The 26,403-nt window shown below is 38.8% G+C and overlaps 1 protein-coding gene across 6 annotated transcripts in view; it reads left to right on the forward strand.

Annotated features, from left to right (window-relative positions):
- PPFIA1 (PTPRF interacting protein alpha 1) overlaps positions 1 to 26,403 on the forward strand; it is a 503,873-nt gene that overhangs the window by 23,741 nt on the left and 453,729 nt on the right. For 5 of the 6 annotated variants that reach the window (XM_050975047.1, XM_050975046.1, XM_050975044.1 and 2 more), the window contains exons 8-27: positions 385 to 531; positions 1,077 to 1,211; positions 2,313 to 2,396; positions 2,902 to 3,033; positions 4,405 to 4,467; positions 5,475 to 5,554; positions 5,804 to 5,936; positions 6,571 to 6,794; positions 7,368 to 7,599; positions 10,803 to 10,954; positions 11,539 to 11,711; positions 11,835 to 11,928; positions 17,862 to 17,943; positions 18,064 to 18,264; positions 20,998 to 21,173; positions 21,269 to 21,366; positions 22,277 to 22,452; positions 22,857 to 22,925; positions 24,356 to 24,521; positions 25,769 to 25,839. In XM_050975047.1, coding sequence (XP_050831004.1) covers positions 385 to 531; positions 1,077 to 1,211; positions 2,313 to 2,396; positions 2,902 to 3,033; positions 4,405 to 4,467; positions 5,475 to 5,554; positions 5,804 to 5,936; positions 6,571 to 6,794; positions 7,368 to 7,599; positions 10,803 to 10,954; positions 11,539 to 11,711; positions 11,835 to 11,928; positions 17,862 to 17,943; positions 18,064 to 18,264; positions 20,998 to 21,173; positions 21,269 to 21,366; positions 22,277 to 22,452; positions 22,857 to 22,925; positions 24,356 to 24,521; positions 25,769 to 25,827 — 2,676 coding nt within the window. In that variant the 3' untranslated portion in view covers positions 25,828 to 25,839. The remainder of the gene's footprint in view (positions 1 to 384; positions 532 to 1,076; positions 1,212 to 2,312; positions 2,397 to 2,901; positions 3,034 to 4,404; positions 4,468 to 5,474; positions 5,555 to 5,803; positions 5,937 to 6,570; positions 6,795 to 7,367; positions 7,600 to 10,802; positions 10,955 to 11,538; positions 11,712 to 11,834; positions 11,929 to 17,861; positions 17,944 to 18,063; positions 18,265 to 20,997; positions 21,174 to 21,268; positions 21,367 to 22,276; positions 22,453 to 22,856; positions 22,926 to 24,355; positions 24,522 to 25,768; positions 25,840 to 26,403) is intronic. The other variant, XM_050975049.1, reaches the window with a different exon arrangement.

Here is a 26,403-nt window from a genome sequence, read left to right on the forward strand (position 1 = left end):
TCCTTTTTTAAAAGATGCGCTTGGTTGAGGAATCCCTTTAATTTCAGTGGTGTGGTTGACAGTTCCTGTCACTGCTGAATAATCTCCAGGGTCCCACATATCCTTATTAGATAGAAAGAGAGCTTAGTTAAATCCCAGAACACTCTCTGACCATCCTCAGCAAGTCAAGATTTGTTCCGTGTGTACCATTGGAAAGGAGAGTTGCAGATCTGTGGTGTAAGATAATGAAGACCAGTGGTTTTTAATCATTAACTGTTTTAAATAGTCATTTCTTTCCACTTCATTTTTTACTGAGAAAAATAACCTGATTAAAAATAATGATTTGAAATTATTTTATTTGAAATTATCTCTCACATTCTGACTTCTGTTGTGTGTCTTGCCCAGACTCTGGCCCAGAAGGAGGACATGGAGGAGAGGATCACCACTCTGGAGAAACGCTACCTCGCTGCACAACGTGAAGCTACATCTGTGCATGACCTCAATGATAAACTTGAAAATGAAATTGCCACTAAAGACTCCATGCACCGACAGGTTGTGATTTCAAATGAGATGAAGTACATTTTGCTCAGCATAAAGCTAATGGAGATAATTAATGTTCATGTTGTGCTGAAGCACTTTGCTTTTAGGGAGATAAATATCAGCTGTAATGTGCTGTTATTAGTGATTGTTTTTCAGGAGCTGGAGTCATACATTGCAGAGATTTTTACCCTGGGAATATAGATGAGACAGCTTTACCGAGAAGGGGAAAGGGTTTTGAGAAATTTAGTGCACTTTATCTTGGAGCAGCAGGGCTGTTGTACCTATTAATTGTGGCTTTTTAAGTTACTGTATGTGTATCCAGGCATCTCTAGTTTTGTGGGTGAGAATTATTCATTCTGAGCTAGAATAGAATGAGCAAGATTTGCATAATGTGTAGTGGTTTTTTACGGGCTATTGCCTTAGTGAAAGAGGAAGTTTGAGAAGTGCTTGACTTGAAATAGTCCAACTTTATAAGCCAGAAATGGTTGTTTAGCCAACCACTTTCTAACTAATCATTTCTTTAACCCTCAACACTTGCTGGCCATAACCCTGTGCAGAGCGAAGATAAGAACAGGCAACTACAAGAGCGACTGGAACTGGCTGAGCAAAAGCTGCAGCAGACCCTGAGAAAAGCTGAGACTTTGCCTGAGGTGGAGGCTGAGCTAGCACAGAGAGTGGCAGCACTTACAAAGGTGAGGTGGTGGCACAGTGTCCTCCAGACTCCCTCCTCCATTGGTGTCCCACTGCAGAAAATCTGTTCCTAGGATTGGTTTGGTTACATTTGATTTCCAGTTTTCCCTGTTTGAATAAATATTCAGAAAATATTTATTTCCTACTTTTTTTTCCTCATTCATCTCTCTGAAGACACTTTGATTTACTCTTTCTTTTTTTTTTTCCATTTTTAGTCTCTTTTTTTCTTTTAAGTTTCTGCTCTTTGGAACTCAAGTGGGTTTTCTGTTAACTCTTCTACATCATACAAATATCTCCCTGAATTATAATTTTGGTACTTTTTATTAAAACTATTTGATAATAGGCATAAAGTCTTCTAAACATGAACTGTTTCTGAACCTAAATTTCTTACACTGCTAAGTGAAGCAAGTGGGGAGAGAGAAGTTGTGGTACTACCAAATACCAAGATTTTTAGAGTGCTGCAAATGGAGTAATGAAATCTGAAGTATTATATTTAGTTACCTACAAATGAGCCTTTTCAAGTGTGTGTGTGCATGCTTTTTTTCAAAGCCTTAGTTTCATTTTTTTTCCTATTATCTTTCTTGTCCCTAACTGGCTCTGTAGTCTGAACTTTTGTCTCCTGGGAGCACTGCTGCTAAAGATGCTAAAGTTTTGGAACTTGCCACCAAGCTTAGGAAGGTAGAATTTGTATCTTAGTCCTTGTCTCTGCTTGCTGCTTTCTGCTTTGCCATGATTACTAACAAAGGGTCCCATTGTCCAGGCTAGTGAAAAGCTGAAAATGCACTCAGTCTTTACTTTTTTTTTGTTTGTTTGTTTTATTTCTTGGGGATATGAATGAACTTTGCTGTTGCAAGCTTGTTTGCAAATAGTAGTAGTTGACTCATGATGGTACTTAGGGGTGAGAGGTTTCATCATTTTGCCACTTCCCATCTGAACTCTTGTAAGGTCCTTTTGGTGACAGAAAAGCATCTGTTCTGCATTGTCCTTTATCATAAATGGCAGTTGTGCAAAGCATGTTAGAAATATTCTTGTGCCTCAGTCTTTCTGTGCTTTTGGAGCCTAAAAAACCCACCCAAATTCTAATTTTGCTCTCAAATTGACAGGCTGAGGAGAGACACGGCAATATCGAGGAGCGGCTGAGACAGATGGAGGCACAGCTTGAAGAGAAGAATCAAGAACTGCAAAGGGTACTGCACATCATTTTGACAGAAATAAAAAGCTGAAAGCAAGAACCTAATCCTCTTTGTTTCTCAGCTGTAAAATAAGGCTAGAGTTTAGGCTGGTTGATAGTGAGTCACTGTACTGTGGCTAACCTTAAATCTCAAGGAGAATGTGCTGAAAGTCTCCCATAAAACTTTGAAGAAACTTGATGAATTAAATGACTATGGAAAAATTGGTTCCTGAGTTACAGACAATGGTATCCATTCTGAATTGTGCCTTTTAATTTTTTTTTTTTTTTTAATGTAGGCTTGGATTTTTGAACTTCTGATCTTGCATCACTTATTAAAGACTGAAGAGTCCCTTAGATTCCCTTTACAGATCCCTGGAGGCACATGCAGTGTTCCTCTGTGGAAAAATATTGCTGTTAAAAAAATGCACTTGGATTAAAGAAAGTTTGCTGCCTTCATAACCTGGAAATTGTCAGAGAGATTGCAAATCTGAAGTTTTTTCAGCAGCTTTTTTGTATCTCAGGCTAGACAGAGAGAGAAGATGAATGAAGAGCATAATAAACGTTTGTCAGAAACTGTTGATAAGCTCCTGTCTGAATCCAATGAAAGGCTCCAGCTTCATCTCAAGGAGAGGATGGCTGCCCTGGAAGACAAGGTAATATTCCAGTAATGAATGTGTAATTCTGTAATGATGTGTGCCTTTTGCAACATGTCCGAAAGTTCAGCAAATAAACACATAACTCTTATTAATAAGTAGTTGCTGTTAAGGCTCTTTTTCATTGTGGATTTTGAAAATGTGCTCTTAAAAATAATTTTTGAGGTTGTCCCTGGGCACTGCACTATGGTGTTGAGAGGGCAGCTTTTAAGAAGCTTTATCCTTTATTTGACTGGTGCAGATTGCATAAATGGGCTCATCCAGTGTAATACAGGAAGCCTAAAGCATTGGAACTTTGACCTTTCCAGTTGAGTTTCCTTTGTTTCCCACTGCTTTTGGCTGTACCAGTTTCCCTGAGTCATTGTGGGATTCCTGCAATTTGCTTTTCTTCTCAGGTAGCTCATTTTGGGACTCATTATATGTATGTAAACGGGTTTTTCCTGCACTGTCAGTGCACATCTTGGAACTTTCTCCTGCACTCAGTTCATCTCTTCTGACACACTTTTCACTCCTTTTCTTCCCTTCAGCTTTTGGATCTAGATCCTTATGGATTATTCTTCCATGCACAGCTTGAAGTTAGATCCCTTATTCTTCATCCAGCAAAGTAATGTCTTTTAAAGTGGACTTTGCTTGATGCTGATTTTGAGTTGCTTGGTCTTGGATTAAAATGTATTTGGTTTCTTTTACTAGAGGATGAAATGACCATCTGGGGAAATGTTACAGGAAAAGCTGAGTGTCTTTGGTTTTAAAGTCATGGCAATAAAATGCTTTGGAATGCAAATGGTGCTTCCAGACTTGTACTGAATGTTTGCTTCCTCTTACATTCATAATGCTTGAATAATAGGTGATGTCTCAGGGTTGACCCCGACTCCCTCTTATCTACCAAACCATAACTATATGTGCAAATAATGAGGAAAATCTACTTGACCTTTACTGTAGTTAACAGCTTCTAGAAAGGCGTTCTTGTTGAGGCTTCCAGCTCATTCTTTTATGCTAAGCTGGGAAGAAACATTCAGGTAACATTAAGATTTTGTTCTGATCATGTGGTCTTTCTTGAATTACTTTGAATTATTCCATAATTATTCCTTTTTTTTTACTAGCTAGACTGTGAAATGGAGCTTTAAAGGACTGCTATTGCTATTAAAGATTTATGGAACCAGTACTATTACTAAATCCATTATTTAGTGGGCTGTACACCTGGAAGGATAAACCTTCAACTATAATCAAAGTGAAATGATGGAAGCAATCAGGGATCTGTAATTTAAGATGCATTAGTGTAGTATTGACTGCATTTTTTTGATAGTCATCATGGTTATGGTTTAAAAGTGTAAAGCTTATGAGTGATTTAATTTGTGATGCCTTTAATTTCAGAATTCACTTATTCGAGAAATTGAAAATGCAAAAAAACAAATAGAAGAACTTCAGCATGAAAAGGTAGACTGCATTTCTGAAATATTATCTTGGAATTTAATTGCTGCCTGCCTACATAGCAGGATCAGATTGTAATTCCTCATAAAACTTAACATTTCCTGCTCTTTTTAAGAGAAAAGAGTTGTTATTGTTTATTTTATAGTATTGTGTGCCACAGTTTTAGGGGGATTTTACAGATAATACATAACCTTTTAGTCCAAGACTTAACACACTTTTGAATATGTGAAGGGCTTGGATATGTTGGCAATTGGCCAAAGTTTGGAGATTGTGTAGAATTTTGATACTGTTGTACATATGACCTTGAACAGCAAAACCAAATGAGAAATACTTTTAATGTTGGGTATTTCTCCATAAGGTTTTCTCAAAGCATTGAATATCACAAAATGCTTGTGCAACTGCTAGCATTCCTTTTTAAGTTTTAAGAACTGGGGAGCAGAGGGAGAAATATTTATTAGACTTGGCTGCTCCTTAGCAATAGCTAAGGTGCATGGTGTTCTGCTTGTCCTGGAAATGACAAGGTCCCTCATTACAGATGTTCATTATCAGCCACTTTTTATTTTATTTAGGCTTACGTTGTTTTCTCATTCATTGTATTGACTTTAACTGCTGTTATATTCCGAGTTTCTAGAGCATGTAGAAATGTCCAAGTTAAAAGTGAATGCTTTTAAGCATTTTGCACAGAAAGCTTGAACAAATCTTGTTGCTTATCATCACTTTATTATAATTAACTTAGTAGCATGTGAACTCATAGCTGTTTTTAAGATACATATTGTTATTACTAGAGTCAGGGTAGAGAGGCAGCAGAATTATTCAGGGATGCCCTTTTGTGACAGTGCTGTATTGTGTGTAGCAAAAACAATGTTTAAATAGGTAAAGGCTACATCTTAAGTCTTTTATTTCCAACTTTCAGAGAAATGAGATAAAAAACCTAAATGTGAGTTTATAAATTTGTATTTGAAACTAATTTTTTTTTTAAAGCATATGATATGTTTTTCTATTTATTTTTCCAGGATCAGCTTGTATTAAATGTTGATGCATTAAGGGCTGAAAATGACCAAGTGAGGCTCAGAGCCACATCACTTCATCATAGGTACCAGCAATAGTTTGTTTGTTTCCTATTTTTTTAAGGTCACTATGCTAAATACAATCTTGTATATTATAAATGAAAATATTTCAGCCATAGCTGTAAATTCAGTTTTATAGAGCATATAAAACAATTTTTATGCTGCTTAAAAACAACTGTCAGTGGTGGGACAAGAGAAATCTTTTGGGTGACTTTTTTTTGTTTGTTTCTTTCTTTTTCCCTTTGTAAAGATGAAATGTTTGTTTTGTGTTGCAGCAGAGCAGATTTCAGATTCCCTGTGCCATCCTCCTCTGTGGGGGACAGTCACACAGACTCTTACAGCTCCTCCTCTGTGCTGAGGCGGCCCCAGAAGGGGCGTCTGGCTGCTCTCAGGGACGAGCCTTCCAAGGTAAGGGAAAATACAAATAACAAAACAGATCTGTTCAGTGCATGAGGCTAATCATGTGCAAGGAGGTTTTAAAATTGGGAGGACCTGTCAAAAACTCCTGAGTTTTATAGATCCTGTGTTACCAACTCGTGAACAGCTGCTGGTCCTTTTAATTGTTAGCAAATGGTTGCAAGATTATGGTTTGGAACTCCTATTTTGCTTTGTTGGGTTTTTTTAAAATTTTTTAATTTTGTTTTTTAATTTTGATAAGCCTGTAAAGCACAATTTGAAGCAGTCCTACTTTTGTGTCTGTATATTCTAATCTAACACATTACTGTTCTGCAAGCAGTTTCCATTTCCTTTCAGGATGCGTGAGTACCCATTATATAAAACTGATTCCATAGTTCCCGTGGAATTGATAGCAAAATTCTACTGTAATTAAATGTGTGTTCTGCATCTTGCAGTTAAATGACGTTTAAAATTTCCTACATTATAGCTTGTTTTTTTTACATTTCTCTAAACATTGCTGTCTTGATGGATGCATTCAGCATGTAAGTGGACTTACATAAATTATTTTAAACATCTTGATAAGTAGTAGAGATGTCACAGTTTTTCCATTTGAGCTTGGATTTACTTCTTTAATGGATTCTTGTAGGTTCAGACCCTGAATGAGCAGGATTGGGAGCGGGCCCAGCAAGCCAGCGTGTTGGCAAACGTGGCACAAGCATTTGAGAGTGATGTGGATGTGTCTGACATGGAGGACGACAGGGAGACCATTTTCAGCTCAGTTGATCTGCTGTCACCAAGTGGTCAGGCTGATGCTCAGACTTTGGCCATAATGCTGCAGGAACAGTTGGATGCAATCAACAAAGAGATCAGGTATGGCCTGTCTGCTGCTGTGGAGCTTTTCATAAAAGTATGCTGAAAAGTGGGAGTTTTCCCATGTTTTTCTGCTAAGTGCCGCTTCTGTTTGTGTGGTCCTTTGTGGTATTTTCTGGGGTCCCCCGACAAAGGGAGGAATGATGAATCTGACTCCATGTTCTTAGAAGGCTAATTTATTGTTTTATGATATTATATTATATTAAAGAATGCTATACTAAACTATACTAAACAACAGAGAAAGGATATAGACAGAAGGCTACAAAGAATGAGAATGAGAACTCGTGACTCCTTCCAGAGTCCTGACACAGCCTTACCCCATTTTTGGTCATTAAGTTAAAACAATTCACATGAAACCAATCAAACAACCACCTGTTGGATAAACAATCTCCAAAACACATTCCAAAGCAGCAAAACACAGGAGAAGCAAATGAGTTAATGTTGTTTTCATTCTTCGCTGAGGCTTCTCAGCTTCCCAGGAGAAGAAATCTTGGCGAAGGGATTTTTCAGAAAACATGACTGTGACAGTCCTTGTTGGAATGTCACATTGCTGTGAGGCTCTTATTCCCTCAGGCTGATCCAGGAGGAGAAGGAGAACACGGAGCAGCGCGCGGAGGAGATCGAGAGCCGCGTGGGCAGCGGCAGCCTGGAGGCGCACGGCCGGTTCCGCTCGCTGGGCTCCGTGGCCCCCGCGCTCGGTGGGGCCCTGGCCGGCTCCTCCCCGCCCGGCAGCGGCCGCTCCACGCCCCGGCGCGTCCCGCACAGCCCCGCCAGGGAGGTGGACAGGCTGGGCATCATGACACTGGTGGGTAGCCACGGCCTTGCAGGCTCCTTGGAGGAGCGCTCCTGTTCTCTAGGAAATGGGCTGTTCCTTCCTCTCCTGCTTACTCAGCTGTATTTTTCCTTTCTCTAGGTTTTTCTACTGCTTCCTTTCAACTACTATAAAAAGTGTAAGATACATAATGACTAGGAAAAATGTTCAGAGCTTGAGTCTATTATTTGGTCAACATCTCATGCCCTAAGTATTTATTCCTTCTGTTGTTATGGTCTTTTTTCAGACTCCTCTTTCTAGAAGAAATAATGTTTTCTTTTCAACCACTTTCTCCATCTGCTTTAAACTTTATTTTTAGCAGTCCACTGTTTCAGTGAACACTCAGCTAAAAAGTGATTTGCATATTAATCTTGAAGACTGGGAAGGTATCACTGCTGTTCGAATATTAATGAGTGCTAGTGTCCTGTTTTAAGCTGTTAAAGCCTGATAGGTAAAAGAAATACCTGTTAGACCTTGTGGTTGAAGGTAGTTTAGTCTTTGGAGTTCACAGAGTAGATGAAGATGTTTTCCTTCTTTTGACATTCCTATGATTGCTGAGGAAGATTAATCGTTCTAGGAGCTGCTTTGTGCATGTAAACACATCTGTAAAATTAAGATACAAATTTCCCCCTTTCTTGTTTTACATAAATGTTAAATAAAACAAACTGTTAAAACCAAGTATTTCAGCTAAGTAGTTTTGCTGGCTTTTTAAAATTAATGTGCACATACACCAAAAAGTATTTTTTCATAAAAGAGAATAATTTTGCCTTCTTTGCATTAAAATAAAAATCATATGGCTCTAGCCATATGTCCAGGGGCAAGCAGTCTTCTAAAAAAAAAAAGCTATCAAAATTCAGATTATGGAATGCTTTATCTTCTACCATTTCACAATTATTAGTTAAGCTAAATACTTCTCAAGAAGAAAACCATATACAAATTTAAGTAGCTCTTTTCCCCAAAACTAGATCAGGAGAATTGTGTCTGGTCTGAAATCCAATGCAATTGAAGAAGGTGAACTGTAATTAAGTTCCCTTTAGATCCTAATTGTGCATTGAAGTCACTTGATCTGGTGCTTGTAGCTGGATTTGAAGAGTTTTGTACCGGGCAACTGATTTGTGAAAGCTTGAAGTCAAGAATTAGAGAACAAGAGCTTTCTAGAAACTTTAGGAAGAGCTATCATGGATTATTAGACTGCGTTCTGCTGTGCCTTCCAACGTTTTAATAGAGAGTTGCATTAGGTTTTAATCATGTAGGCAAATTAGCTTAATGCCAGTGGTTATGCAGCTCAGTCATTTGAAAGCCCCTCATGATTAAAAAGCATCAACATGATAAATGGTGAAGCCCACAGCTCTCTTGAGCAGTCCTTGTGGGCAGTTCATTCCATGTGGTGAACATTTTCATTTTTATGCTCATCAGATTTAATGGATGAAAGATCCAGTAATGCTAAAATGAGTCTGCAGTGCTTTGTCAAGAACTTGAGGAGGAACTAAATCATCTTTAAAGGTCCCTTCTATGATTCAGTGAACTTATGATTTAGTAATGTAGTACTCTACAGTCAGATTGAGCAAAACTTTCCATATTAATGCTGCAACATTTATATGTATTCTAAATCAAAACCAATTAAAAGTTATCCTTTGTGGGAGGGAAACAACATCCCCTCCGCGCTGTACCACTTCAAAGGGGACCAACTTTATTTTTGGTTGCAGGCTTTTTAAATAATGAGAGCTATTAAACAAATTATCTAAATTTAACTTTTGTCAGCATCAGTCTGAATATGCTGTTTGTGTTACTCTTGCTCTCTGAGCTGGCAGAGGTGAGCACTCCCTGGGGAGTGAGGGACAGCGGATGGAGGATTATACAAGTGCTGGTGAAGTCCTGCTCAAACCTTCCAGCACCAGAAAGCTGCAAAAAGAACAGAATCCTGTTACTGGATAGAAATTGGCTGTTGTTGGCACTCTTTGAGATTATTCAAGTCTGGGCTGCTTTTTGTGCAGTGTAGGAAACAGCTGCAGGAATCCCTGGGTTGTGAGGAGGAATGAGTGAAGATGATTTATTAAGGCTCCTGTGGCTGACCTGGAGGTTCAAAGCAGGTCTCACCTTTTCAAAGCAACACCCTCACACACCTTATTGGGGTTTTTTTTGCTGCACATATTTTGTGCTAATTTGCCGACAGTCCCAACACACTCAAACATCGCTGGTACTTTGGTAGATAACCAGCTCTTAAGTGTTTAGTTTTTGCTTCCTTTTCCTCACTTCAGGGATGCATTTAAGTAATCTGTGATTTAAGGAGTACTTCATACCCAGTATCTCTCTGTGCCATTGTTGTAACTGTTGTTTATATTCTCCCCAAGGTGTTTTGTCTGTTCTAGTTGTCTTAGTCTGTGCTACAGTTTACAATAAATACAGTTTTTCCAAATTTCTTTTCTTTGCATGCATCTGTCAGCCTAGTGATTTAAGGAAACACCGTAGAAAGGTAAAAATCTTTAGTTTATTTCATGGTGTGCCCCTTCATCTCTCTCCCTGTCCCCAAACTCATTAGTGTATAACAGGAACATAAAGCATTTGAAGGGTAGCTCTCTAACAAAAGAAGATTATGGTTTATCATTTTAGCCTAAGTGTGGGTTTGTTTTGTGGGTTTTTGTGTTTGTTTGCCTGTTTTTGCTGGTGCGGAGGACTGCTGTGCTGCTTTCTGTTTGCAACCACTGCTTTGTAGTCTTCATACATCAGTGCTGAATTTTAAAAGCTGTCAGTGCACACACAAATAAGTTATTCTTTCTGTTACTCAAACTTTTGTAGCCACAGGTGTGTAGAAACTGACTTCACAGAGTCAATGATCTTGCTAGTAATTCTTTCCACAGGTCTCTTTAGTTTTTCTGTCTTTGCACTTGCTTGAACTGGGGACAGGTATATTCATTTTATGGTGCTGAAGGCATGACTTTAGTTCTTAGCTCTATGAATGAATAAAAGATAAGTGCTACTTTCTCATTTCAGTAGCTAAGACTGAATGTAGTAATTTGTCACTGAAGGTAAAAAATTCAGAAAGAAATCAAGCAAAAAATAGGCCACTGCAGAAGGGTAAGGGCAAGAGTGATCCTTTAACACTAAAATAAAATTCTTCCTTTCACTGTTTTGTGTAGTGTTGGTATTGCCTTCATATTTTGGCATTGCCCCTGAAGTTTTCCTTCCTTTCCCATCAGTCTCCAGCTTCCAGAGAAGAGGTACGAGATGATAAAACCACCATAAAATGTGAGACATCGCCACCTGCTTCACCTCGCTCCTTGCGCCTGGACAGAGTCCAGAAGGGAGCTCTGCACACAGTGAGCCACGAAGATATCAGGGACATCAGAAAGTAAGCAAGCTGGGAATCACTCAGACGTACCAGGAATTCAGAGTTCCACAGTATCAGAATAAAATCCCAAACTGCAGAGCTCTTCAGCCTGTAGGATTTTAGTCTGAGTGTTAAAGTGTTTCTCAAAAGTCAGGAGTGTGAACACATAAATGGGTGACTGTTACGTAAACATTAGGAATGTAGATTTTGCTAATGCTTAGAAATGGCTTCATGGGAATGCTTTTGGTACTCAAAGTCTGCATTAAGTTTTCTTCGTGCTTGGGATATGAAAAATTTTAACTCTAAGTTTTTATTTAGCTATAAATTGAGAAATAACTTGCAAAATTGCCATCACTGATTGACAGATACTCTTTTCAAAGTACCTAAGTACCTGAGATGGATTCCAGTCAAGTATTTTGAACTTTGTCTGCCCCTTTCAGCCAGGAACTTGTGCTATCAACATTTCTTTTCATAATTCATAAAATTAAATGAAATTAAATGTCATTAGTGAGTTACTGAACTTTGATTAACTTGCACAGAACCCTGAACTTATCTCTGGTGAATTTGTTGAACATGGGCTCCTTTATGACTTTTTTTTGGTACAGTTCAACAGGTTCACAAGATGGCCAAACAAGTAATCCTAGTAGCAGTAACAGCAGCCAAGACTCCCTTCACAAAGCCCCCAAAAAGAAGGGGATCAAATCCTCCATTGGCCGCCTGTTTGGCAAGAAGGAAAAGGGACGACCTGGACAAGGAAGCAAGGAAGCTCTAGGACAAGGTTGGTTTGCTTTTTCTTAGACAGTGAGAGAGATGGCCTTGGGGCTTGGGTTTTACACATTCCTGATCAGTAATATTACAAAGTATTAAATTGAGAGTGATTTGAGTTTGGCATTTTTCGTAGGTGGCCTGGGAGAAGCAGATGGTTCCTCTCAGGATGCGTTAGGCCTCAGCAAGCTTGGAGGTCAGGCAGAGAAAAACAGGAAAATGCAGAAAAAGTAAGTTATCAAATATTTTTATTCCTGTGTTATTCATGTGTCGCTTTGTTTAAAAATGCTGTGGTTTTATTTTTTAGTTTGGTTTTGGGGTTTTTTTGCCTAATATGGTGCTATGGCTAATAAGCCTCTGTAGTTTTTTTTTAATCTATTTTTCCAGAACATTAATAGCAGCATAGGTCATGGTAAATTTGAAAGGAATTTAAGCTGAAAACTTACAATTGGACTGCTGTAATAAAGAAATTTGGAGATAGAAGTGGACTCTTATCAAATTCCCCCTAAATTTATTATATTTCATACCTGCTTTGGGAGGTATTAAATGTAATAAATTATAAATACATTTGATTCAAATGGGAGATTTCCCAAAGTTGTCCTTGGCTGCTCTTTGCTCCAGATTTTGGAGGAATTGTCAGAAGGGAAGCACGAGATGCTGTGTGCAGACATCCCTCCCTGTGTATGAGTTTGCTGGCTCCTTTCTCTGTCCCTTTGTGTTGCAGCTGCTGGCAACTTCTCTTTTCACTCATTTTTTCACTTCTGTTTAAGATTGTCTGTTGAAATCTTTTTTCTTTGCACCGTATTGCCCTGGTTTCTTCATTTTTTTTTAATCAATTGTGACTATTTCCTTTTTATGGCACCTTGTATGCAGTTACCCTTTCCTAGTCATGAGAATTTTTTCACTCTGTCCCAGAAAATCTTTAGATTACTGCTCACCTTTAGAGTGTCTGTTTGCATGCTTTGTTGTTTCCAGACTTGGAACAGATGAAGCAAAGACTGATCATAGGTGAAAAAGAGCTATTGCTACTGGTAGAAACCCTGACTTGATGCTTATATGGGAGTACAGGAAACACTAATATTTACAGAAGTAGGATCAGGCATTCCTTGCATTTTTTCCTCCAATGTTGAGCCATATACCTTAAATTTCTGCTGCTTCTGTTCTGTTCAGCTGTCAAAAACTGATGAAGGTCAGACTTTCCTTGCTTTCTGAAGACAGACAGTAAATGTTGAAAAGAAAGGGTGCTAATATTCCCTTTGAGAGGGATTTCTTGCAGTACCTAAGTTCTGTTAACTAATAATAATAATGCCTGGTGGCTGCTAATGAAAACCAGCACTGTGTTGGTTTGAAAAGTCAGAATGGAATGTGGGTTTGTTTGGATAACAGAAGGCTCAGCTGTTTTTCTTCAGACTGCTGCTCTGAAGGCAATCATATATTATTATGATCTGGTATTTTCCCTTTTCTATAGAGCTTTAAAGTCATACCACATCTTGGTTGAATAAATAGTTTTAGTCTGGTCCTATCTAAGGAGTGGTAAGGTCTGTTCTTTGAGCAATATAGGTATTTCTCAATACCAGCCACAAGTTTCATTCTCAAGTGAAACAATCCATACTGTCTTGCTTTAAGAATTGCAAGAAGTGCAGTTGCAGATAAATCATGTCTTTTCTTGTAAACATTCTGCTTTTCAAAAATGTGCTGGTATTACTTAAAGTACAATTTATGGCTGCATGTTGCAGATTGCTTAAAAGGCAGCTGTCTCTATTAAACAAGTGAAAACTTTCAGTTTGGAATTGCCTTCCTTAGCTCTTCCAAAGCCCCTCTCCATCTCTTCCACAGCCCAGTTAGGTGCTGGAGGGGACTTTAAGGTCTCCCTGGAGCATTCTGTTTTCTACCACTCAGTGAAATTCAAACAATCTAGATCTATCATTTGAACAATCTCAAGTAAGGTGCTGTCATGCCATTGTTCAGAATCCTGAGGGGTGTTCTGAACATGGGAAGCAATATTAGCACAAGGGGTCAAAGATCCCTTGCTGCCTTCTTGAGATGCTCCTTATCAAAACGAAAAAGTGGTAGAGCTGCTCTGAATTGCTTTTCACTCTGATATTGGAGGAGGATGGGTTAAAACAAATTCTGACTGGCTGTTTGCTTACAAAACCTTGTATTCAGCAAAAAGAATTCCAGCTACCTGAATGCTTGGAACAACGAGAGCTCATTCTATTTATAGCTCTCTAATCCCTATTTGCTCGTTTATCTTTCTGATTTCTGCTTGCATGTGCACAAACAGGCTGAGGGCAGTGTTCAGTGTCTGCTAACAAAAATGTATTTATAGTTACAGAATTAATTACAGTGCACATTATTTGTCTGGTTTTGTATGCCTTTGAGTTCAGTTTAATCCTAGTTTTATATTTGTCTTTCATTATTTTATTTTCCTTTTGTTTACCATTTGATGTGGTAGTGCAAAATCAGGGTAAGTTTGTATTTATTTTTATTAGGATTGTTGTGCAAGTATGATAAAACTCGTTTGGATTTTTTAGCAATATATTAAAACTTCTATCCTTTCTTCAAAAAAGTCTGATCATGAGAGGAAATTCTAGATTCAAAAAAAAAAAAATATTATGAAAATGTGTTGCTGAAATAAATCCAGTGTCACCTAGTTCAGTGTGAAAGCTAGTTTGGTGTCTTGTCTAATTTGCATGGTGTGAGCTTTTATGTGGAAATATTAAACCCTCTTAGATTAGTTTTGTAATCTGGGATTTGAAAGTTGTTTAGCAATAGTAGGTATTTGTGTTTCCAAGGTAGATGTATTGCGGTAAAAGTGTTGTTTGGTGTTTACTAAACCTAAGAGGTTCATAGTGATGTGTTCATCTCCTGTGTGAGCTGTGGTAGTGACAGTGTTTGCCACAATTGTGTTTGTGCTTTTCTGGCTACAGCACCACCAACTTAGTACTGTATTCACCAAAAAGGAAGGCAACCCTAAATTTAAGAGAACTCACACACAAAGCACTTACTGCATCCCTGAACTCAGTCTAGAATAAGGATATTAACTTTCCCCTGATGCTCTGCCTATTTCCATCTCATGGTTTACAACTGTTGCTTCTCAGTTTTTACACTCTGAAGCTCAGTCACTTCCATCAGTATCACTCTCTTCCCTACACTGCAGTGTTCACTGTTTCTGAACTTCCAAATCAGTCCTCTTCAGTTCTGTCCAAGAAATCTGGGATACAGCATTCCCCTCTGGCTATGAGCTCTCCATGTATCCATTCCCATGTTGTCCTAATCCAGTGGCCAAGTGATGCAGGCTGCTTTATTTTCTCTGTGGGGTGAGCATGTGTTCTCCTGCCACGAGCCCTTCTGAGCACAGTGACTTCACACAGTGGTCTCTGGAGGGTCCTGTGCACTCTCTGCTGCATCAGGCACCACCTGCAGCTTTGACATCGTTTCTCACTCCCTGTGACCACAGCTTTTGTCCTTCCCAGCTGCTGTGAGACACCTCTGGAATATGTCTAACAGTGAGCCTTCCCCCCCTTGCAGCAGCATGTTTGGGCTCCTGTTCCAAGGGAAGCTCAGCCAGATTTTTTTATTAAGTCTCCAGACATCTCTCCCTTGGTTTTGTCACCTAGGAGTTATTGCAGTAGCTGGCTACTCTTTTGGCACTCTTTCATACTTTACAGGTCCAGATTTACCATGTTAGCACTAGTACCAGTTGTTCGCACTACTGACACCACTGCAATATTTTTTTCCTCACAAAGATTGTGGATTTTGCACCTATTTCCTAACTGGTGTAAATAATGGTTGGGCTGTGAGACTCAGTTGGCTGGGCAGTTGTGATCTCTCACATTTTACTGGAATGCAGTGTCTTGGTGGAGTTCGAAGGGAACAGTGGGAAAAGAGTTCTCTGCTATAGGAAGAAAACATCAATGCATCATTTGCAGATGAAACAGCAGCTGCTTCTGAATTCTTCATATAAGATATTGTGTGCCTGGGCTACATCTTGTGCTTTGGGGTTGAGGATTTCCTGTGCAAGCAAGTTTTTTATCTCTTACTGCATATGAACAAATTCTACAATTAATTTTCCGCTTCATGGTTGCTTTCCTCTTTGGATCCATTGAATAATTTCTGCTTAAACTCATCTCATAAACATTATTTTCTTTGTTTGGTTTTATTTTTATGTGTTTTCCTCCATCAAACAATTATTTTCTTCCTACATTACCACCATGAGTTTCAAGTTGGCATCATAACATCTCCTTACATTTTTGATGTATTCCTTGTATTCAATTCCAAAGGATTCACTGTTTCATGGTTACCATGAAGTATACTATGAGACTTACAGAACAACCAGAAATGACACTGATATTCTCTGAATTCCACACAATACAACCACCAAAAAGGAAGGCATAGACACCAATTTGGAAGCTAAAGTACTTGGAAGAAACTTTGTGTTCCTTTCTGGCAAATACAGTATTAAGCACTTTATTCTGTTCTTACCAAACAGTATTTCATATGATCTTATTAATTTATTTTTCTAATTTTTAAATCTTTAAACAACAAAGAGAAGCGGAACAAAATGAGTTCAGGGCTAATTCATTGTGGAATGAATGTAATGTGTTCCACAGTAGCAGGGAAATAGCTGATCCTTTATTCCAAATTCAGAAATATGTGTCTTTTTGAAATGTACAAATATGTCTAAGTTTTTACAGTCTTTTTGGTAGTGAAATTCAGCTGCTGACTGCTGAACACTGTTCTACCTTAATGGATGGATCCCAAAATGATACCTGAATGATTATTTGTAACCAGTTGTCTGGCAGTGCCTTCCTTCCTCCCCCTTTCCCATTCCTGGAAAGCACATTTAATTAGCACAAATTGCTGGGAGATTCTTCCAGAGTAATAGGAATTTATTGGTGTGCAGGTGAAAAAGTGCTATCTATTGATAAAGCAGTTGCTAGTATATTTATTGCTTCATTATTGCTTTTTAATATTTAATTACCTACCAATATAACATGAGGATCCCAAATATGTCTAAAAGACCTGAATGCTGCGTTTCCATTTTGTAGGAGTAGCAGAACAGCTCCTTGTCTGTCAGTAATCACTCTTCAAGGTGCCTTGTGTATTTTAATACGTATAACTTCTGAAACTGTTATCTTGGATCTATCCAGTGAGACAGTTCAAAAGGCAAGGAGATTTTATTTGATTGAAATAGTGAGGAAATGGTAAATACATAATGTAAGGTCTTGACTCTGTAATATTGCTGCGTATCTTAATTCTACACTTGCAGGCATGAATAAAGAACGGTGAAATCATTCTAATTAGGTGCAGTTGTTTTTTCAGATTTTCAAAGGAGAATGAGTAGAGATTTAACTGTATATAACTGGCTTTCAAAGGCAGTGTAAAAATGGGGTTTTTTTATGCTTTCTCCATGTTTTCAGCCAGGCATATCCAAGCAGCATTGCATGCTTATACCCACATTTTTTGTCCTTTGGTTTATTAAACATTTGTGGCAGCTATTTATAGGGACCTTGTGAGCTTCCATTCTTTCTGGGAGCTGAATTGTCAATATGAAACTTCAGGCGCTTCTGTTTCAGCACAACAAAGGAAATGGTGTCATCGGGGGAGATGAAAGCTGAGTTTCAGTACACAGCCTGTCAGGATAGAATTGCCAAACACAACTCTGGTTGTGTGAAGCTGTGCCAGACGTTCTGACAGGCTGATGTTCACCAGTGGAATGGTCACTGTCCCATTGTCCGGCCATGACAGCTTGATGGACAGGCATGTCTGGTGTGCTCATGTGTGGCCACAGGTTTCAAATCTGCACACGCTGAGGAGAAATGACTGCTTTGGTTCAGCTTTGCTGGGCAGAAAACTGAGCAGCTGAGAATCTGCTTGCCAAATAAGCCTGACATCTTCACTTTGGGCAAGTAGTGTCAGTAGTGACTTCAGAAACTGGGTTCTGAAAGACAAGATCCACATCTCTGCTGCTCTCAGATTTCCTTCCCAGCTCAGCTTTCATCCCTCCATAGTCCCTGTACATGTGCTGTACCTGCCTGAAGAGGTGTGTCATATAAGGCTGGCTGGGAAAGGAATAATTATTGGAAAGAAGATAGTGACGTGAGTGCAGTGCTGGAATTGTAACATCAGTTATAACTAATAACTATTTTTGTAATTGTAGGCATGAGTTGCTGGAGGAAGCCAGAAGACAAGGTTTGCCTTTTGCACAGTGGGATGGGCCCACTGTGGTGGTGTGGCTGGAGGTGAGTGGTCCTCCCAAAATGAATAAAAAGCCCCCTCAACGCACAGACTTGTAAAGACTGTGTGGGTTTGGAGACAGGAATGTTTTCCATATCCTGTTTGCTTCCTTCTCTGTGTTCCAGCTGTGGGTGGGGATGCCAGCCTGGTACGTGGCTGCCTGCCGAGCCAATGTGAAAAGCGGTGCTATCATGTCAGCCCTGTCTGACACGGAAATCCAGCGGGAAATTGGCATCAGCAATCCCCTGCACAGGCTCAAGCTCCGCCTGGCCATCCAGGAAATCATGTCCCTAACCAGCCCCTCTGCCCCTCCCACCTCAAGGACGGTAAGGAAACTTACTTGTGCAGCAATAAACACCTAGAATTTCCCCACGTTCGACTGTAAACTTAGAACTGAACTTCTATTAAGAATTTCGGGAAAGGAACACATTATTCAAATATAGGTGGTTCCTTCCTTTCATGGAAATTAACTAAAGGAATAACTGCAGTTTTCTTTCTCAAGGAATACCGAAGTTAATTTTAGTCTAAGTATGTAATCCAACGTATTTAGCGTTTGTGTTATTTTGGCCTCCAGAGAATTTAAAATACAGATGAAGTCTGCAAGTGTGTACAGAAATGTGTAGGGTAGTTGGAGGCTCTTTTAATGTAGCTGTAAAGCCATTAACTCCAAATAATTCAGACTACATGATCTAGGAGGCACCTGTCTCTCTCCTGTAAATTTAGGCACGTAGTGGGAATTTTCTCTTATGAGTCTGTCTGCTCTGCAGTCTTATTCCTGGGGCTGTATGCTAGGCTACAAATGTATTTTTTGGATTAGAGCAGAGCTAAGTGTTTACCCATTAATGAAATCTTGTCAGCTGTTTCTGCTGCTAAGTTTTGATAATATCTGTGAAGGAAGTTGATCCCTGTCAGTAGGTTTTATTGCATGCCATGACTGTCAGTAGCTGTACCTGACCTAGATACCATTGCTTTGCCCATGCCTGCTCCTTACATGTACCGATTGCTTATCTGTTCTGCAACCTCTCCTCTTTGTTACTGCTTTCCTTTCACTGGATGGGATTGATTCCCTGTGGGCTCATGTTAGACCACGGGAAATGTCTGGGTAACACATGAAGAGATGGAAAATCTTACAGCCACACAACAAACGGTTAGTTTACAGTGTTGCCACTTCTCTTCCTTAGAGTGCTTTTCCCACTTCTTGAACATTTTAATCAAGTACCTTTTGGTCTTTTTTTTTTTCTCCTTTTTTTTGTTTCCTTCAAATTAACACACTAAAATTCTGGATCATTGCTTTTTTTAGCTATTAACCTTGCAATCTGCATCTTGATAGTTTTTTTCCCAGAAGGGAGGAATAAAAAAATCAATGTTGAAGAGATCGTAAACAAAACTCTAATCTGTAAAATGGAGCTCTGACTTGATTGACAAATAGACAAATTGAATTATTGGTGCAGAAATTTCTTCTCTCCAGAAAACTTAATCAGTAGATGGGATTTGCAACTTCTCATACAAAAATAAGTGCCTTGTGTATAATTTTTTACATTGCATGATGCTTGGTTTATCTAGATTTTTTTGGTATGCAGTAGATTTAGAGTCTTGCAGTGCATCATTAACTTTGACCTCCGTACTAAACTTAACCACTAATATGTGTGTGTTCTTTTGCTTTCCTAACCACCTAACAGGAAGATGAGGAGGGAAGCTGGGCTCAGGTTGGAAACTTTATCTCATATTACAGACTGTATGTAAACTGTCACAATCATTAGAGCATGAAAGAATCTGTTTTTCCTTTAGGCCAGCATCTTTTAATGATTCTGGGTGTGACCTGGGGGTCGGGAGAGGGGGAAACTGCAGCCTTATCTCTCTAGAATGCACATTGGGAAATACATGTGATTTAAAAATATTTTAATGTTTTGGTGGGGGATGGCTCTCTGAGGAAGCCAGAATTCCAAGAGGAATATCTGCTCTGTGTGGAATGTCCCTGTCCAATCCAGCCACCATCCCAGGTGTGCCACAAGATACCCTGGGCCTGGATGGTTAAGCAGATTTCTATGCACTAATTCTGTAATTCCCCTTGATTGATTGTTTTGCCTTAAAGTGGTGGCAAATCCTAATTGTATTCTCAGGCATTGTGAGATGTAGCTGATGTAGCTGAGTATTTATACAGGGATAGAAACGTAACTTGGGATTTACCCATGATCCATATCTTTGCACAGTGTGGGCTCTTCTTTCTTGGCTGCCCTCCAGCTTAAAGCTGGTTTAAGTCCCATTGACTACATCTCAGCTACTCATTTGTTGATTGTCCAGAGTAAGGAGCTTCCACCTTCTGATGGCTTGGAGAGGTGCATTTCCTTGTGGCCTTGCTCCTTTCTGGAAGGTGCTTCCTTTAGAGGAGAAATAAAGCTTTTGCCTTTTAACAGAAAAATCTGAATTATTATGCATTTGAAAAAAGGAGCTCCTTGGTTTTGTTGCCCAAGGAGTGATTAGATGTCTGATTACAAACTCTTATCTTTATAGATGTTTTCTCTAAAAAATGCCTGGTGATTTGCAGATCAAAACTGTAATGAGAAATAAGGATAAGGACTAGCATTTGGAATGGCTTGTTCTTTGGTAACAGGGTTTTATCAGTTTTTGAAAACAGCTAACCGTATATAAAAAGACCTGTAGTTATTTTTTTGATATCTTTTTATAAAGTCACATGAAAAATCAGATTCCCCTCCAGTTTTCAAAAGAGAGAGTATTTACAAAATATCAACACAATGAAATTCTATGGCTTTTGCTATCCAACCATGTAGATTAATCTTTCTGTAAAATTTTATTAGCTGTTGCATATTTTGTCATGCTATTTCTTGATATAAATTGAGGCAGTTTTACTTGCTGAATAACTGCACTTGCTTTTCTCCATGAAGGTGACTTCAGAAAACACACACATAGTACTCAGTATTCTGATGTGCTTATCTTTACAGGCTAGGAATCAAATAAGCAATTTCTTTAAACTATGCTCTCTAAAACAGCTTTTCTTTTCTCATTTCAATAAGCATGTCCCTTAATTTTTTTCAAACCAGACATTAGCCTATGGTGACATGAACCATGAGTGGATTGGCAATGAGTGGCTGCCAAGCCTGGGGCTCCCTCAGTACCGCAGCTACTTCATGGAATGTCTGGTGGATGCTCGGATGCTGGACCACTTAACTAAAAAAGACCTGCGTGGGCAGCTGAAAATGGTGGACAGCTTTCACAGGTAACGAGGCTGAAGCTGGAGACCTCACCCTCAGTTAAGTGTTTCCATTATTTAAATAGTTTTTCTAATTTTTTTTTTTCCTCTGGTCCAAACAGGAACAGTTTTCAGTGTGGAATTATGTGCCTCCGAAGACTGAATTATGATCGAAAAGAACTGGAAAGAAAAAGAGAAGAAAGCCAGAATGAAATTAAAGGTAAGTGCATTGTCTTCACCTCAGTCTGATTCTGCCATGTTTTCACTGATCAGCTTCAAAAAAGAAAAGGCTTTAGAGGATGGAACTGTTAATGAAATATCAAGTGTTAAATGCACAAGGTGTGTCTGGATGTAGGCCCTGAACACTGAATGATAAACCACATCATTAAATCACTTACTTACGCTACAAATGTGAACATTTTTGAAACTCATACTGCTCTGAAGTTCGAAAGGAAGTGTTTTAGGAGAAGAGAGCTAAGAACATGTTGGGGGAGGGGTGTTCTTATTTTCTTCTTTTCCCCCTGTTTTGACATAACTTTACATCTGCATAATTTTATTGTTGCTTGTGGCTGGTAACTTTTATTGCCCAGCAGTTGATGAAAAAACATCCAAGTGATTTAGGTAATTATATCTTCCAGATTCATGATGATTCTTGTACAAGAGAGAAAGAGTAAGAGAAAGTAGGTGGGAATTAATGATTTTCCAAGATTTGCCATAGTAATTTTTTTCCCTGCCTAACATCAGAAGTATTTTCTGATATCTCAGTCTAAAAACTTGCTTTGAAGGTTCTGTGCCTGCTCTTCCCCCTTCCTTTCAAAGCATTGATACCTTTTGGTGGTTAATTTGGTAATTGTGCCTGAGATCATTCCTAGGAACAACTAGCTGGCAGCAGCCAAGCCAGGGTTGTGGCTGGTTGGTTTTTTTCACCTCCCAAATGGAATGGGTCCATCTCTTGCATCTAGAGAATTGCTCCTTGGAATATTTAAGTTATGGTGTGAAATGTCTTCCAGCAGACTTCTAATATGTTTACTTTCCACTTCACTCCACTCCATCCAGTTCATGACTGTGGATGATTTGGTTCAGAGAAGTGGTGTTGTAATGAGTCTGGCACTGTGTTTTCGCCTCTCTAGATGTCCTGGTGTGGAGCAACGAGAGGATGATCCACTGGGTGGTGTCCATTGGCCTTAAGGAATATGCGAATAACCTGCAGGAGAGCGGCGTTCACGGCGCGCTTGTGGCCTTAGATGAATCCTTTGATTACAATGCGTTGGCTCTCCTGCTGCAAATCCCCACTCAAAACACACAGGTAATCAAGGATGAGGCACTTTAGGTCTCCTAGGAAGGTTAAAAATGGATGCTTGAGAAAAAAATAGTTTGAGTATTTTCTTCATAGCCCATCTTCACAACAGTAGTGTGAAACTCATCATTTTTGTTGTTTGCTAGTATTTATACTGAAATAATTTTGAGGCAGAGTCATGAACTTTAAATCACCAGTAGAGGAGAGCTGTTAAGTTTTCCTTAAATTTTTATTAAGTTACAAATTAAATTGTAACTTTTCAAGTACTGACCTTTCAAGTATGAAGTATGTTTATTAATCTGATAAGAAAGCACTAAACAATTTGGGTCCTATTAAGTTTTTGAAATCATATAGGTTACTAATTACTAATCTTTTGGAATTAACTTCCATTTCTTTCGTACCACAAACTTCAGGCTCGTGCTGTTCTGGAGAAGGAATTCAATAACCTCCTTGCTATGGGCACTGACAGAAGACTTGATGAAGTAAGTTCATTGAGTTGTTGACCCATTTTATGGTCCTGGAAACTTTATCAGAACTGCTCAATGAAAGACTTTAATCTGAACCTCTTCAAGCTTTTGACAGAACAGTGACAGAAACTTTCATTTGAAACTCTTTGTCTCTGAGGGTTTCTAAATACAGCAGGGTTTGATGACTTTGAATATGAAAGTATTGGGAAGATTTGCAAGTTTGGTTTTTTAGCTTGTAGGGTTAATATCTAATAGCAGCAATTTGGGCTGAATCCTCTTTATCTAAAACATGGGAAAATAGTGACCAGCACTGCAATGAACAAGCTGTGATAGAGAAAGGCACTTTATTCTAAAGAGCAGTATTTCAAAGAGCTTTGAGTGGTTTTTAAGAAATATTAAGTTAATTTTGATTTATACTGGTGCAGAAGACCACCAGGTGTGTTTACACATCAAAGTAATTTCTGTTAGGCAGCCTATGATCTTCCTGTACAAACTGCATTGAAATGAGAGTAAAACTCTCTAAGTGTGACTCTCTAAGCTGTGCACCCACAGGAGGAGAGAGTATTCCATCTTTAGCCTTGTAGGTTGCTCAGTGGACAGATTCAAGCTGGTGTTACTTCCCCAGGAGAGCATTAATTAACTCCATGCTGCCTCATCTTTGGTGCTGAGATTCGATGTGGTAGCACACATAGGCAGAAGTGTTCCAAATTAAGGCTGAAGTGCCAAAACCCTTCTGTGGTTAACCAGCTCAGGAAACCAGTCTCAAAAACATTGGTGCTGGGAAGAGGAAGGGGACAGGGGAAGGGGAAGCTCCTGACAGCTCTGTTCCCTTGTGCATCTCTACTAAGGTTTTAACAACCCATCAGAAAGCCTTGATGGTTTTCTAAAGTATTTTCCTTGGAGATTTCAAACTGCACAAGGAGCTCTAAGGGAACAGATGTTTGCTCTGTTCTAGTGGCACACGGCAGTTTGATCACGAAGATCTCTCCAAATAATATGGAGACTTATCTCCTAATTGTACAAGGGAATAAATCTGAGGTAAAAGAGCATTCAAAGGATTTAACTGGTTCTAAATAGGAAGCTGGCAAATGGAGCTGCCCAGTGGGTATATTTACATTGACACAATACTTTCTCTACCAAAGATGTTTTTGGAAGTGGGACTTAAACTGTATTTAGTAAGTGTAGCATTATATTTCTGAGGTGGGAATATTGCTTCAAAATGGGGGAAGGAAAATGCACTTGGGTAATTAAATTACATTTACCCAAGTGCTTAAGGACAACCCTGCTTGGCAATGCAGTATTTAATACACTTACTTTTTATTTCCTCACAATTACCTTCTTCAGTGGTGATACATTTACTTAAGTTTGTCAGTAATCCTTTTAATGTCAATAGCAATCCCCAGTAACACTTTTTGCACTGCTAATGTTGTTTGTCAATATGACAGGATGATGATAAGAGCTTTAGGAGAGCACCTTCGTGGAGAAAGAAGTTTAGACCAAAGGACATAAGAGGTTTAGCTGCTGGATCAGCAGAGACTCTTCCTGCAAATTTCAGAGTTACAACCTCAATGTCTTCACCCTCTATGCAGCCAAAGAAGATGCAGATTGATGGTATTGATTTTGTATAATTTTAAGCATGATGTTCTTTTTTTTTTTTGCCTGAGATTCCAGGGGAATTAGGTCCAAATGACCTTTTTGCTGCATAAAAGCATCTGCCTTGTGCATGGTTGTATTTATAACACTGTGTTTAACCATAGGGTGCTTTGTCATTTCAGGAAGCTGTACTAGAGGTGGAGTTTCTTTTTTACATCACTGGAGTAACAAAATTAGAATCATAGCTAGAAATAAATGTAATTTAGGAAAGTAAAATGACAGCTTAGTAGGAGTCTTTTAATCATGATGCATAATTTCTGATTAGCAGCAATTAGACCAATATCAACCCCACTTCTGAAATGCAATAAAATGCGTTCAAAAATGATGTGAGTAAAACCCCTCAGATAATTTTGAGATGAGTAAAACTTCAGTAATAGGTGCATTACCCCCCTGCAGTGATCACTTCAGTATTGACCATACTTGAAATTACCGTTTTATTCATTGCTGTGTACTTAATGATCTTTGGGCATATGTGTGCACACACAGATATGAGTTAAAAAAACCCAAACCAACAAAAGCAGACCCCAAAAATCCCACCTGAAGTGGAGCTTGATCACCTATCACATGAGGGATCTTGTCTGTTTAAAAACTACATCTGTAGCAACATAAGAATAAACTTTGCCTTGAATTTAGTTTACAAAAGACACACAGAAACAAATATGAAATGTATTTTTATTGGAACAGACAGGGTGAGAACACAATCTGTAGGAGTTGCCTCAGGTTCTGAAAACTCTTTATTTATTCATAAAGCTCAAAAAACCAATTTTTGCATCTGATGCTACTCCCAGTAAGCTCTCCTAAATTTTAGGTACTGTCACTAGCACAAAATATTTACCGAAACTCATGTGGAAAATTCTGTAAATGAAAGTAAGTTAAGTCTTTACCATGTAAAACCACTTTCTTTTTGAAATATTAGACATTTACAAATTACATAAAGTAGTAAATAACTTTAGAAAATCACCTTTGCCAATTTCTCTGTGCTAGTTGGCAAGCAGATATTTTTTTAGAATACTTTTTGTTAGCCTGTGAAACAAGAAGTGGTTAATATCCAAACTGTAAAATAAATTCTGCTTTTCTAACTTATAACCTTAGAGTTGGGTGAGTACCAAAGCTGTAATCACCATTGCTGTGGAGGGTTTTTTTTTAGTTTTGAAAACTAACATGCATGCTGTGTTCTGCATGTCTTCCCATGCTTCTTGGAATAGGCAGTGTATCAGGAACACAAAGATTGGATTCTGCCACAGTAAGGACCTACTCCTGTTAAAGCCTTCTCCTGGTGAGTAAAGCTGATAGGAATAACACTGAAGCAGATGTTTATGAAATAAAGCAGCAGGGATTTTCCTACAGTGGTTTTACACACTTAGAAAATAGTCCAGGTTTTCAGGGTCGGTCTTATATTGGAAATCCCAAATTTATTTCCTACAATAAGACTGAGTGTTGAAATACTGAATTTTGTCAGAACTGTGTTCCTGTGAAGTTTTTAAATCAGCTTCAAAAAGGACCTGTGCTAAACAGCTGTGTAGAAAGTGTTGAAATCAAAGGCTGGATGAACCACAGCTAGTGGAAGTGGGGAAGGGGAGGGGGGGGGGAAGAGAATATATTAGGGATGAAAAGAAAGTAATCCTGTGTGTGACACTGCAGCTCAGATCTCTCGAAGTCTTTGCTTGGTCAGAGTTGTCCCACTAAAACATGCTTCAGTACTGAATTGCTACAGGGATAATTGCAGTTTCCCAGTTCCTGGACACTCCATACCACTGTGATTGCTTTGGCTGGCTGCTTGGATTTAGCTACCTGCAGCCTCAGTTTGGGGAGCAGTGCTGTTGATGTGTTGTAACACAAA

This window comes from Serinus canaria, chromosome 5 (assembly GCF_022539315.1).
Source record: "Serinus canaria isolate serCan28SL12 chromosome 5, serCan2020, whole genome shotgun sequence".
Classification (NCBI taxonomy): Eukaryota; Metazoa; Chordata; class Aves; order Passeriformes; family Fringillidae; genus Serinus; species Serinus canaria.